At 38.7% G+C, this 15,182-nt stretch overlaps 1 protein-coding gene across 3 annotated transcripts in view; it reads left to right on the top strand.

Moving 5' to 3' along the window:
- Positions 1-14,776, top strand: part of LOC126184515 (tyrosine-protein phosphatase 99A-like) — a 472,724-nt gene extending 457,948 nt beyond the window's left edge. For all 3 annotated transcript variants that reach the window (XM_049926908.1, XM_049926907.1, XM_049926909.1), the window contains one exon: positions 12,434-14,776. In XM_049926908.1, the coding sequence (XP_049782865.1) occupies positions 12,434-12,634 (201 nt within the window). In that variant the 3' untranslated portion in view covers positions 12,635-14,776. The remainder of the gene's footprint in view (positions 1-12,433) is intronic.
- The last annotated feature ends 406 nt before the right edge of the window (positions 14,777-15,182 follow it).

Below are 15,182 nucleotides of genomic sequence, written 5' to 3'. Positions count from 1 at the left end.
TTGGAGAAGGGTAGAAATAACCAAGTGACTTGCAAACATGAATAGAGAAGATGGGTGCAGACTTCCGTTGTCTTGGCTGTCAGCAGTAACATTGCTGAGGGATGACAGCTCTTGAAAGCAACACGCAAAGTTATGTGGGAGACCATAGAGACTGTTGTTATTCAAAGTACTGGTGTGCCTCAGCCAGCACTAGGAACAAGTAAGCAAATGCCATGCCATAACTGCTGTCTATTTCTCATTTGCCTATTTCCACCAGTGGAATCAAATACAGAAAATGCCAATAAGTGACATGTAATGCCTGTCCTCCTCATTCTCAATACCCAATCAAATTATGAAAACAGCTTCTTCTACTGGTATATAAGAAGTACAGTTTTTGTCATTCAGCAGTAAAGCAAAACACCCCAAAGAAGGCCATTTGCAATATCAGATGAAACATAAGAGAATATTATGTATTGACAATACTGTCACATACATTGTAGAATTTCATTAACATTAATGTTGTTATCCATGAGTGTAAAGCATCACCCTAGCCAATTGCACAACACCAAAAATTAATTGCTGATTGCCATGCTTATATAAGTGAACAATTACTTGAATGTTATCAGCAATTGTCCTTGTCATGTGCTATTAAAATAAATAAATAAATAAAAACACTATTTGTGATGCCTCTGAAGCTGGTCATTTACCAAATAATAGTCAGGTAATAAAATAAAAAATAATAATTACGACTCTATTAGGCATTAATGTAATATCATGATATAGTTTCAATTATCACATACATAACATTGTCATACAAATTTCAGAGCAGGGTTTGTATCCTGATGCAACAATCTTGTAAGAAGGGGTAAATAACATCAGGCAGGAAAGTGCACAGCCACAATCACTCAGTAGGTTTTTTACTTTTGAGATTCTCCTAAACTGTATGAGCCTTGGGAACTGAAAATTCCTGTTAGTACTCTGTACTGGGATATATAGAAGAAAACATGTCACTTGTTTATTTCTTTTGCGCCAATCTGTAGGTATTGTATGGGAATATTTATAATCTATATACACTTTGACAAATATTGGACCTATAAAAAAAAGCAAACAGTGTACTGTTGTAACCTTATTAACTTCTGATATGCAGATATCAAATTTGTTTCTTCAGATGAAACTGTACAGTTTTATGGTTCCAGAATGGTATTTCTAGATGAGTTGTTCTGCTGTTTTTGCATTCTTCATAAGATAGTACATTTTGAGCTAATTCTACATTATTAAAAAAGATTTACTTAAAACATCCACAACTTAATAATGCTACGGCACTAAATATTTACAAGCAGCACAAATTAAAAAAAAAATTGACTTATGTTCTATATGCCTGGCATAGACTTTGATTCCACTATACTTCATTAAAATCTTTGGAAGTGCAATACACTGCCAGTGTATCTCTTATCTCGGCAAAGTACTTCATTTTTGACAGCAGCATAAAGTTCCAGATAGTGCATACTCTGCCTACCACATAAGCATTTGGACAACTTAATTTTAAATCCATTTTTGCTGCATAATTTTTTCACAGACCTATGAAATTAGTATATTGCTAAATTAAATGCACACAAATACAGAGTTGTATATTCAGGTTGTAAAAATCTATGTTTAAAAAGTTTTGGAGTGTTTAGAGGAGATAAAAAGCAACACTCTTTTATGTGGCAAAAATTTCATAGGTTAACATTTTCCTCACTAGGGATTCATGAAGATTTCAATGCTAGTGATGTTTAGAGATTGTGCCCAAAGTGCTATATGATGAATATTGTTTTAGTGCTGTTGATTAAAATGTTGTGCATTTGCATTAATGCACAACTGGCATCTGTGGTTGTTCAACTTGTTCAAAACAACTAGGTGTTTCACAAATAAGTCTGCAATCAAATGGGTAACCAGCTCATCTGGAGTGCATATCAGTGTCTCGTACATCTCACACGTCATCTCTCCCCACAAAAAGGAATCCATAGGAGTGAGATCAAGAGAACTTAAAGGCCACAGTACTGGCTCAACTTTTCAAATCGAACTGTTGTGCACCTGTGATTTTTTTTCACATAGAAGAAGTGTTTATTTCTCTCACATCTAAACACATTACAGATCTGTATGTGTACTTTTTTTGGACCCTGTATATGTGTTAGAATTTTTTATGAAAAGCAAAGAAGTTGCTACTCACCATATAGCAGAGATACTGAGTTGCAGATTGGCACAACAAAAAGACAGTCACAATATAAGCTTTTGGCCGGACACGTGTGTGTGTGTGTGTGTGTGTGCGTGTGTGTGTGTGTGTGTGTGTGTGTGTGATCTATTTTTGACAAAGGCCTTGTTGGCTGATAGCTTATATTGTGACAGTCTTTTTGTTGTGCCCATCTGCAACTCAGCATCTCCACTATATGGTGAATACCAACTTTACTGTTCATAATATTGTCGCATAGAAGAAGGTGTAATTAGATGAATGATCAACACTAACTTCACTTAACAAAGGTTTATTTAGCTCTTGCACAAACAAGAGCACAGAGCGAACTGCCTCCAGCCAGAACACATACGGTATATATACAGTTACAGAACATTCCAGTACAATGATTCTCGACATTTGTGGATACTTCTAGACTGTATTGAACCGAATATAGAAATTAAAATTTTACAGTTCAGGTGAGTTTTGAACTCACTACCCACCATGCGACAGTCTAGTATCATAACTGCTACACCATGGTGACTGTCCTATTCAGCTTCTTCTGCGACACTGCTCCCTCCATAAGAGAACAGCGTCTCGGTGTTACGTCCTCCTAGTCTGGGAGGAGTCATTGATCCTGCATACTCTGACTCTCGATGACTGTTGTTCGCCCTGGTGGTGATCTTCTCAGAACTTCCTTTGGCGCTATGCTCTTTGTCACCTTTCTGCTTGTTGCCTGTTGCTGGAGCTTCGAATTTACCCTGTGTTGGGGGATCCTGATAGGGCTTTGTTTGAAGAACGTGGACTGCATCTCTGATCTTTCGTCGTCTTGTGTCAGGGTCAAAATCTTCAACTTCATAAGTAACATCAGACAACTGTTTTACAACCTTATAAGGTCCAAAGTAGCGCCTGAGGAGCTCCTCAGAGACACCAACCTTCCGAACAGGAGTGAAGATCCAGACGAGGTAACCAGGCTGGTAGACAACAGGGTGGTGGCTCGCGTCATACTTTCAGCGATCATTTTCTTGAGCTTGCAGCGTGCGGAGTCAAGCTAACTGCCTTCCTCAGCTCTGGTTAACACCTGGTCGATGTAGTCGTCATCCACATCATTAGGATGTAATGGAAACACAGTGTCCATCGTCGTAGTCGCATCACTCCCATGCACAAGGAAAAATGGCATAAATCCTGTGGTGTCTTGTTTGGCGGTGTTGTAGGCAAACGTCACGAAAGGCAGCACCTCATCCCAGTTGCTCTGCTCAACATTGATGAACATTGATAGCATGTCGACCAAGGTCTTATTAAGGTGTTCAGTAAGCCCTTTAGTTTGCGGATGGTAGGCAGTCGTCATGTTATGAGTAATGTTGCACTGATGGTTTATCTCTGTCACAAGATTTGATTCAAAAACTTTCCCTTGATCTGTAATGAACATCCTTCGGACACCGCATTTTAATACAATGTCTTCCACTATGAATTTGGCTACCTCAAATGCTTCGGCTGTTTTCATGGCTTTTATAATGGCATAGCGTGTTATATAATCAGTGCAAACAATAATCCATCTATTGCCACTGGCAGACATTGGAAATCATCCGAGGAGGTCAATCCCAACATGCTGGAAAGGCATTTTGGCTAATGGAATTGGTATTAGTTAGCCAGGTGGTTTCTGAGCAGCTGCCGTTCTCCTCTGGCACTCTTGACAGTGTGACACATAATGACAAACACTCTAGCCAGAAAAATCTCTTGTAGATCCTATTGTATGTCTTAATAAATCCTAAATGTCTGGCATCAGGTGTGTCATGGAATTTCTGTAGAACATCTATGCACATGTGTTTAGGAATCACTGGTAGTCACCTCTTCCCAAATCGATCAAAGTTTTTCTTGCAAAGTAATCCATTAACTACATTAAATCCTTTCACATCCTCTGACCAATTTAAGGCAAGCATAATTTGAGATATCTTGGCATCCTCCTTGTGCCCAGCAGAGAGATCCTGGAGTGCAGCGAGACAGTCACTATCTTATCAAAGTCTTGATGGTCTTGCACAGGGTTTCTTGAGAGACAGTAGGCATCTTGGTGTTTTCTTCCACTGATGTACACTATGGTAATGTCATACTCTTGAAGATTTAGTGCCCCCAGGTGAGTTGCCCTGTTGGATCCTTAAGACCTGTCAACCAACAAAGTGAATCATGGTCTGTAACAACTGTGAATGGCCTCCCATAGAGATACTGTCAAAATTTGCACATGGCCCATATCACAGCAAGACATTCTCTTTCTGTAGTTGAGTAGTTTCTCTTGGCTTTTGTAAGTATCCTAGAAGCATAGGCTGTAATCTTCTCTTTTCCATCTGAAATTTGCACCAGAACAGCACCGATCCCATACCTACTGGCATCTGTCTGTAGTTCTGTAGGTGCTCTCTCATCATACAGAACAAGTACAGGGTCAGTCGTCAGAGCTTTTTGCAGCACATCGAAAAAATCTTGTTGAGCACTACCCCAGACAAATTCAGCATCGGCTTTTAACAACTCTTGGAGTGGTCTGGCTTTGATGCAAAAGTCTTTGATAAAATGACGGTAATAAGAACATAATCCGAGGAAGCTTCTCACATCACTAATACTTTTAGGAATAGGAAATTCCATTATAGAGCTCACCTTTTCTGGATCTGACCGGACATCTTCGTTTGACACAAGGTGTTCAAGTATTTTGATTTAATTTGCTCCAAAGAGAGACTTCCTTGGATTAAGTTTCAGTTCGCCTTGTTGGAGACACTTAAGAACGGCTTTCAGTTTTTATACATATTCATCAAATGTCTCTGAGAACGTCATCTAAATAACAAAGACACATCGTCCACTTCAGGTGACTTAGTGATTATCCATCATCCATTCAAAAGTTGCTGGTGCATTACACAAGCCAAATAGCATTACCTTAAACTCATACAGGCCCTCAGGGGTGATGAATGCAGTTTTCTCATGATCTGCCTCATCTACTTTGATTTGCCAGTATCCTGTGTAAATGTCCATGGTTGAGAAAAACTTAGCCCCCTTCAGACAATCTACTGTATCATCAAATTGTGGAAGGGGGTAAACGACCTTTTTAGTTATCTTATCAAGCTTCCTGTAATCAACACAAAAGCACCAACTGCCATCCTTCTTCCTGACGGGAATCACTGGTGACAACCATGGGCTCTGCGAAGGCTGAATGATGTCATTCTTCATCATTTTCTCTACCTTGTCGCGAATTATTCAACACTCTGTTGCTGACACATGGTATGCTTTCTGGCTTATTGGTTGATGGTTTCCAGTGCTAATCCACTGCTTCACCATCGACTTGTCTAATTTGCTCTTCACCTGTGGATTGAAGTATTCAGAGAACTCTTGAAGAATGGCAGATAGGTTCTTCTGTTATTTCTTAGCGAGATCTGGTGATAGTCAAGCTAGAAGATCTTGTCTTGTAGGGTAGTGCCATGTTTTCCCACAGACTTGGCATGGGAGCTTTCTATGATGCTCCGCTGTTTGGCAATTTAGCGTTTGCTATGCACATGCGTCTTGGAAGGATCTGCGGTTCTCAGTGACACCTAACTATCCACAGTTCACCAAATCCGTTCTTAAACAAGACGACAGAGGCTGGGATGACCAAGTTATTCTTCAGTAGTATGCCTCTCTTACATTCCACTACAAGATCCATGGTTTGATGCATGGCATGACACATGACAGTTACCTTTCTAGTACTGATTGCAGGAATGATCACATCATCAGCACACTCAGATGTGCATCTTCCTGTCCACAGTATCTCATCTCATCTAGCATAATCTTCGAGCAACCACAATCTATAATTGCCTGAGAAGCTTTCAAAAAGTCCCATAGGAGAATGACGTCATGACTACACTCTTGTAAGACAATGAATTCTAATGGCTGTGTATGGCCACTTATACCCATACGAATGACACATCTTCCTGTAGGTTTTACATATTTCCCATTAGCCACCTTCAGCAGAGATGTTTTGTTGGAACAGAAAAGGGTGGTAATGACAGTGGCACGTAAAGTGCCCTCCGCCACACACCGTTGGGTGGCTTGCAGAGTATAAATGTAGATGTAGATATGGTTTTCTGCAATTGGCAATCGTACTTCTCCGAAATGACTGAATATTATGCTCCAAAGTCAACAAGAACTTGAGCTGGGTGGCCATCCATGAGGATATTGACGTAGTTTCCTATCATTTTTGTAGTGATCAATGTCAGAGGATTTTTCTCTTCGGCGGCCTCACCTCCAAGGAACGTATGGCGGCTAGGTGATCGGCTGGAGCTTCTAAACGGCAATGGAGACCTTGATCAGCATGTTGGGGAGCGTCCTCTCCAGCGACTAGTTTGCAGCGATGATAACCTACATCGTCCTGCACCCACATCTTCTTGTTCATCTTCGTCATAAGAATTGGCATCGGCTAAGATCGGTCTGCTGTCTTCTGACGTGGGTGTCATCACGTATCCACCACCGTTCTCGCCAATAGTGCACCACATGTCCTGGTCGTCTGCAGTGGAAACATACTGGTTGGTTATCCTGGGTCCTCCAGATGTCAGTCTTCCTTGGTGCCCAAACAGGTTCATCATGTGGCACTGTTGTAAGGTAACTTTGCCTGGGTCTTAACTTTTTCACCGTTTTAAAGGGAAATGAAGGACAAGAGATTGGGTTCAATGTCTGTTCCATTTCCTCCGCTACAATCTATTGAAGCGTCTCAGTTTTTTGCTCGCCATGCAATCCAAGTGCCTTCTGAACTTCCTCTCTCACTATCTGAAGAAGAACACTTGTGAAATCAGTTCCTTTCACCATGACAGATATCAATATGACATTTGGAAGCCATTCAAACTTCTTGCGTTGTTTTGACACATTGTCTCGATATACTTGGCACCATTTTATGAAGTCATCTGCTGTGGAAACCTCCTTCCGGAGTCGGGTGTGAGACATGTCCTCAGCAACACTCTTCATGAGATGTGCAACCTTATTTTCCTCCTTCATTCTAGGATCCACTATTTTACACAGCTCCAAGACTTCTTGAATGTAGGATGCTGCAGTTTCTCCTGGACGCTGTGCCCTGCACTTGAATTTATCTTCAGCCTTACACTTCTGTCGTTGTGTGTCGCCGAAATACTTGTGTAGTTCTGCCTGGAATACTTCCCAGCTTGTGAACTTCTCCTTGTTGTTCTCATACCACTGCTTGGCAGTGCCCTCCAAGTAGAAAAACACATTAGCCAAACACACGGTGTCATCCCATTTGTTAAATTTGGCTATATGCTCATATTCCTTCAGCCACTTGTTTGGATCTTGGACATCGTCACCAGAGAATCCGGAAGGATGTCTCATGAGGTGACACACAGTTGCTGTCATCGTAACGTTCTCTTCTTCTTCTGTCTTCGATATATTGCGATCTGTTGAATATAGCTCAAACTCTGGTTTCTCACTATGAAAACGGCGGCTCTGTCATGGCCTGATGAGAGCCACGGTATCGTCGATAATGTGCGCTATCACAAGTTCCAATACCTGGCACCTTCTTCAGAATAATGTCACGTAGAAGAAGGTGTAATTAGATGAATGACGAACACTAACTTCACTTAACGAAGGTTTATTCAGCACTTGCACATACAAGAGCGCGGAGTTAACTACCTCCAGCCAGAACACATACGGTATATACACAGTTACAGAACATTCCAGTACAATGATTCTTGACATTTGTGGATACTTCTAGAATGTACTCAAACTGAATATAGAAATTAAAATTTTAGAGTTCAGATGACACTCCATGCAACAGTCTTGTATTATAACAACTACACCAGGGTGACTGTGCTACTCAGCTTCTTCTGCGACAATATTGTTGCATTCCATCCTGGATTTTCCATTGTTTGATTGTTAGAAGTTTTTGATACTTTTGCATACAATTATCTTCTGTTATCTTCATATAGGTGCTTTCCTTTTCATATTTTAAGACTTCTTTATTTTTTTGTCTCCTCACCGTTGTAATAATCTTGTAGTATCATTTTACATGATTGTGGAGACTATACATTGCTTCACCTGTGGCAGGGGACCACCAACATGAGCGGCATATAATTTACTTTTGGTTCTCCACTTTTTCAAAAACACATCCACATACCTGATTTTCCATATGGACATAGCAGAAAAAAGTAAAAACCTGAATTATCTTCAGATTACAAATGGTGATAATACTGTCAGCACTTGTGAAAGAAAAATTCAAAAATCTGTACAAACTTCAACATATTTTTTTCTTAGAATTAGGGAAAATCTGTACCAAAATGTTTGAATTGCTTGAACATGCATACGTAGAAGACTAGTTAAACCACATGCTGTGTGCCAATTGATTCAAGTATTTTAAAGAGGGTAGAACATTGATGGAGGAAGACCAGTCAATTAGATGAGCTTCTCCATCAGCTGGTGATTATCTTGTGGTGATTGTCTGTTTCTTGGAAATTGTCAGTTAAAAGTTGTTGTGAAAAAGTGAATCACTAACAGTCAAGATATGACAGAAAATCAAAACGATGAAAAAAACTCCCTTGAAAAATGTGTGGTGGGGAATGACTTGTGTCTGTGGCTACAACATGTAAACAAAGATGCAGTCACTATCTTGATTGGGAAAGGGTCTGTTGCCAAAAGCAAGCATGCTTGTATAGATCCATCATCTAAGTGCTGATGAACGTGTTCTTTGATTGACAAGATGCCATGCATCATGAGTTCCTAGCCTCTGGGGATACAGCAAACAGAGAATTCTATTAAAGGTTTTTAACAATTTGCCAATGATCTGTGTGTATAAAGAAGGGTGACACACACACACACACACGCGCGCGCGCACACACACACACACACACACACACACACACACACACACACACCCCTAACGTACAGACTATTAGCTCCAAGCGCTACACAGCTTGTTGAAAAACCAAGACTCCTGAAGCAGCTGTAAATTATACAGACATCATCAAACATCATTATGCAATTAAGCTGGACATAGGTCCTGATAAACTTTGTGCTGATGTACTATGAACATTTCATGGAGGGTTTGTTCGCAGGTGTACTGCACAGTATTTCAGTGCCATTTTCCTCAGGTGCTGTGAGTTTTTCTGTTCTGTAGACTCACTGCCTGAACTCCAACCACACCGTGAAGTAATGTTGGTCTCATACTGCTGTTTACAGCTGGGTTCAATTCCTGACACCCACTATCCCCCTTGGTGCTCATTCTCAGAGCCCACACTGATATCCGTGAAACATAAATTCCCTCTGACTTCTCCAGTTCTGTTTGATGTGATGGCTGGCAAGATTCCAAACCTTGTTTAAATTGAAATTTCCATCCCTGTTTATTGAGATTTGTGACAGTTTATTTTGTGAGATTCCTTAATTATGCTGTCCCAGAAACTTTGCCTTTGCACTACAAGACCGGTCTCATCATATTTCATTTCATGATTACATATGAGGCAGTGCTCAGTGACAGCTGATTTGCTTGGTTGTTATAGTGGGGTGTGTCACAGATGTTTCTTGCATCTCTCTTCAACTTTTCTGATAGTCTTCCCCACATAAGATATGCCACATTCTCATGGGTTGTGATATATACCCAAATACAGCTTGGTCAATTGTCGAAATATTGAGTGTAAAATGGAAATGATAAATTGGCAATGCACATGGAACCACACCATCAATCATGATGACAAAATCTGTGGGAACATTTCCTGTGCATCTTGAAGCATCACTAACTCCACTGAACGACATTCTGCAGACTATGCTTTGTGACTGACCTGCTTCAAGGTGTCTGAGGAATCTTCCCTGCAAAACAGGTTTTAAATAGCATCTCTTTGAGATTACATTCTAAACATATATAGTGATTTCTCACAATTATTCTTTAGATTTTCCTGTTTTTGTCAGTTATGCTTAACTTTTGACAGTAGTGAACATGCAACAGCGCACCTCTAGAGACAAATGAGGGTCTAATAATTGTGACTGAAAAATAATTTTGTTTTCACTTTTAAATGTAAATTTAAAATTTTGTCATGAATGGATGATGTGGTGTGAACAAAATAAACAGCTCTGATTTCTGTTACCTAATTTACTAACTTAAGATGCAAGATCTCAATAAATTATGCTATTACTGATAGTCATAACCACCTCTCCAACACAAGGTAATTAAGGTTTTTAAAACTTATTGCTAGTTTTCTTTAACACTTTTCCCATGTCTAATGGCTCCATTATTGGTGACATGTACCAGCTGGTATTCTGCAGAGTCTGTTGAGTTAAAAATATTTAATTTTTCGTTCTCCCATGGCTAATGGAAATGGTACCATGACATGGAGCATACAATCTCTAATACCAACAAACACGTTCCTGATTTGCATCGCACCTCAAATCAATGGCGGTATTGTATTGTCATCTAGTGTGTTACATTTTGTATATTATTCTGTTACCTTCAACATTCCTTAGTATTCAAGGAGTCCTTCTGAAACTGTGTGTGTGTGTGTGTGTGTGTGTGTGTGTGTGTGTGTGTGTGTGTGTGTGTGTGTGCGTGTGTGGCCCACAGTAGTAACCTACAAACTATTGCATATTGCATTTGTAATCAGTGTGACATGCATGAATTTCACACTTACATTAACAGGATGCAGATGAATAATACCTTTGAAAACTTTCATTTCTCATAAATTTCATTTGTTACAACTTTGACATGTTGTGCACTTCATTCAAATATTTCTTCTGCTTCATCAAGGTTTTTTTAAGACTTTGGTATGTGCTACCAATCTTCCTGTGCGTGTTTCATTGTTTTGTGGCTCTGAAACCTTGCCTATGTGTCTGCAGATCTTTCCAAATATAGTTACCGCACCCGCTCTCTAAGTTTTGTCAAAATCTCATTATCCACCACACACCAGTTCTTGACATTCATTCACACTTTCCATGGATTAAATGTCTGTTACATTATCTTTCACACATGATCTTTCATGCCAGCTCATAATTTACCACGTGCCTCGTATTGTATAACATTATTGTGGTGATTTTCATACCTTGTCTCTTCAAAGGTATCAAACAAATTGTGTTTTCTCTTTTTCAACATTACACACTTATTTTACTGGTTGTGTGTATGTTCCAGTATGGCTTCATTGATAGTGTCAACTTTTGGGTACAATAAATTCCATCTGCAGCAACAGTGCTCTCTAGTGATGAGAGTCTTCCGACTCAGTAACACTACTTCCTGTGTGCTCAACTGAACATTTCAGTAGCCCAATTTTTGTCATCTTTCATATTCTACTTACTTACTTCTTTTGTTTACATCCACAGATTACAACTTTAACATACAGTACACAACCACAGGTCATGTATTATTTGATTTATTTTGACAGGTTTAGCTTATCAAATGTGAGTATCCTTAAACATTCATTGCCCTAGTGGGAACACTTTAAAAGTACTACACAGTGCCATCATAAACAATTTGTGTGGGTGTTTAAGTACAGGAATCTAGAAAAATCAGTGGTGGCCAGACACAGCCTTATGTATAACCATTATATCTTGTTTGAGGACACTTATTCTAGTCCATGATTCACATTACTTGGACTCAGTCATCAAGGAGGCTGTGTAAAGTGAAAACTGCATTAACAACTTTAAAAGAATTATGAGCTATGCATTCAGCAATACATGGAAATAAGCACTTGAAACTTCAGACCAGTATGCACCATATTGTAAAATCACACTACAGGTGACGTATCATCATTGACACTGCTATGACCTCTGGCCACAGCACATTCCACAAGAGGTGAAAAATATTGTCAATCCAAGTTAAGTATTCAACTAGTCAAATAAAATCATTTCCTTTATTGGTGCCTGAGAAATTTGAAACAGACAGAGAGAAGAATTACAAACTACACAACCCACTTTATGGTATAGAAAATGCTCAAACCTCTCCTAAGGTGGAGAGCTAATGACCAAATGGAGTAATTCTTTGTCAGTGTTATTGATGTGGTGGTCCTTATATTTGTAAAGCAAGCATTGCCTTCTACAAAATACAAAGTTGTGTTTTTCATTATGCATGGCTCCAAACAATGTAAGGGGGAAACTGAGTGTGAGTTCTGATTAGAAGGCTTTATTCTGCAAATTACTATCATACAGATATTACTTTATGCTGAGGGGACTGTCTTTTCACAATATCACAGATATGATATTTTGTGGACCTAAACCTTATGTCTAGAAAATGATTTTAAGTGTTCTTTCTTTCTTTTACAGGATGATTACTTCATGATGTACAAGGCATTAGCTTGTCTAGTGAGCAATGCTGTCCATCATCCAGTACCTATGTCTGCTTCTGCACCTCCTGACTTGTATCTCACTGCAAATGGCCATGTGAATGGTTTTGCTGGAACTACTAATGGTTGTTCACAAGCTCCTTCACGAGGAACTGGGGATGGTGAAGAACAACCTGTGTAGACTGGAGGTATAAGGCAAGCTCTGTTTTATAGAATTCTGTTTCTGTGAAGTATATGTACATACTCTTTTCTGAAGGAAGATCAGCAGTAAACCACCAAAGATGTTACAGAATACATAACACTATGTATGTGGTGTCTGTTCTTTTGGACATGTCCAGAAGAACAGACACCATTTTGATTCTGCAGCCACTATGAATCAAGACACAAAGGAATTAAAGGCAATAACTGCCAGTGGGCATTGATTTATATCAATAGCGCAAGTTGAAAATTTCTTCGCTCTCAGATCTCCTGTGTACTACACAAGATTTGGTGACCTCTGTGTCTGGATAGCATGGAGTACCATAGCATGCCTCCCATCAGACCCAAATTATCAACTTAAACCGCACACTACTAATGTAATACCTGTGCTCATTAGCCTCATTACTTGTGGCATCTCGCCAATTTCCATAAGAGTTCAAGCATGGTGTGCATCTGCACTGAAGGGACCATTGCCATAGTTGCATATCTGAAAGAACAGGCATCATGTTGATACTGTGTAATTACGGTGATGATGGCCAAAGATGCCTTCAGTGCAGATCCACATGAATCTCAAACACTTAGGAGAAATGGCATGAGGCTGCAGGTAATGACACTAATGACCCGGGGCACTACATCAGTCATGCGCGGTATGGGTTGAGAATTTGGGGCTGGAGTACTAGAGTGGTCCATGTGATTGTGGTGACCACTGCATTGGGATAGCGTAGTGGTCAGCACATCTACCTAGTAAGTAGGAGACCCAGGTTTGAATCCTGGTCCGGCACAAATTTCCATCTTGTCCCAATTGAAATAAATCAGTGCCCACTGGCAGCTGATGTCTTCAATTCCTTTGTGTCTTGACACATAATACTGTTGCAGAAATTTAGCCATAATTGCTTGTATGTTTATGAAAATGATGATGGTATATTACTAGTTGTCTGTCTCTGTATCTAAAATTAGTGTTATATTTGTCAATAAATGTATTTGTGTATCCCTTCTTTTGTTTCAACATGTTGTTGATGTTTCATGTACCTTTAAGCAGAAGGCTGTTGTTAGTTTCCAAGATGTAATAGCATGACAAAACATGAAAAGAAATGTGTGTAGTAGTCATTTGTCCCATTAGTCCATATTTGTGTTATCGAAATTAAGTGTTACAAAATGTGAAACTTAGCTGTGTGTCAATCTGAATTTTATTAGTCATTTGCTGCAGTTAAAGTCAAATGCAGTAGTTCTAGTCCCAGATATTTGGTGTGACACTGATTTACGGAGGGTGCAGGCAAATTGGCATATATATCATTGTGTGTTGGCTGTAAGCTTCAAAGCTACCATGGATTGGTGGTAGATGTGAGGCTGCAAGCTTATGTGAAGAATGATCTCACCTGTCTTATAAATTAACAGCAGATGATGTTATATGTATTATTTTAGTATTAAAATGAATGTTGTATGTAGCTGTTGAACATAAAAGAATATGTGTGATATGTGTTAACTATGTTTCACATTGTAAATTCAGAATTGTGTGTTTCTTTCTCTGTGATGTTCAATAACTATGAAAGATGTAAGACAAGATGCAATTTTATCTCTGAACTGAAAATGTTTGAATGAAATAAAGTGATATTTATGTTAGACTGTTACAAATGAAGATTAAATTAATGTTTTGTCAAAACTTGGTACTATACTGTGAAAGAAAAAAAATCAATCCTGCCTATTTTATTGCTCTACTTTTTAAGCAGCTAAAAATGAAACTTTGCTCATGATAGACTTCATAATTAGCTTCATGATCAGTCAAATGTCATCAAGCTTTCAAAATGATGTTTATCACGTGAAAAGTAAGTCCAGCAGAAATTTCATTTTTAAATAATTTTTGAGACATTAGTTTTAAGTGTTTTATACTGTATATATTATAGCTTTTTATGATTGTTCCATGAGAAACATGTACCACACATTATTGTTGATACCGTACCCTTCCTTTACTGTTCCTAGTATTACATTATGTAGTTCATCCAATAAACTGGTCCTGTTACTGTGCGCATGACAAAAACATGACAAAAAACTACATAAAAATGAACTGAATGTTTCTGTGTTGTAATAAAAGCTTTATTTGTCGAATATAGTTGTTATCAAAAGAATATGTCTCTGTCTACATTCATTCAACAAGTTAAATGAAAACCAGTTTCAAAATCCATACTGCAGTTTTTGTTTCCAAGTATATGTACCTTGAGAACATGTTTCATGTAGTGAGAAAATATTTTATAAATGTGAAAAATTAAATACATTATTATTTACAAAAACTTTGCGCAGTTATTTACCTCACAGCCTAAAGAAAAAATTGATAATATTTCAAAAGCTAATTACCTTGAAGGCCAGCTACATTACAAAGTTTTTAAATGTTGTTTGAAAGATCTATTTACCTGTTGTAGAACTATATATAATTATTGTGATGGAAAATGAGCTGTTTTAACATTGTTGAATGGAGCCCAGAAAACTTCACAGCTATAACTTGTGAAACTATATTCACTGGAAGGTCAGTTTTGAAA

The sequence above is a fragment of the Schistocerca cancellata genome, chromosome 4 (genome assembly GCF_023864275.1).
Source record: "Schistocerca cancellata isolate TAMUIC-IGC-003103 chromosome 4, iqSchCanc2.1, whole genome shotgun sequence".
Classification (NCBI taxonomy): Eukaryota; Metazoa; Arthropoda; class Insecta; order Orthoptera; family Acrididae; genus Schistocerca; species Schistocerca cancellata.
This window is presented reverse-complemented; position numbering and strand designations above follow the sequence as displayed.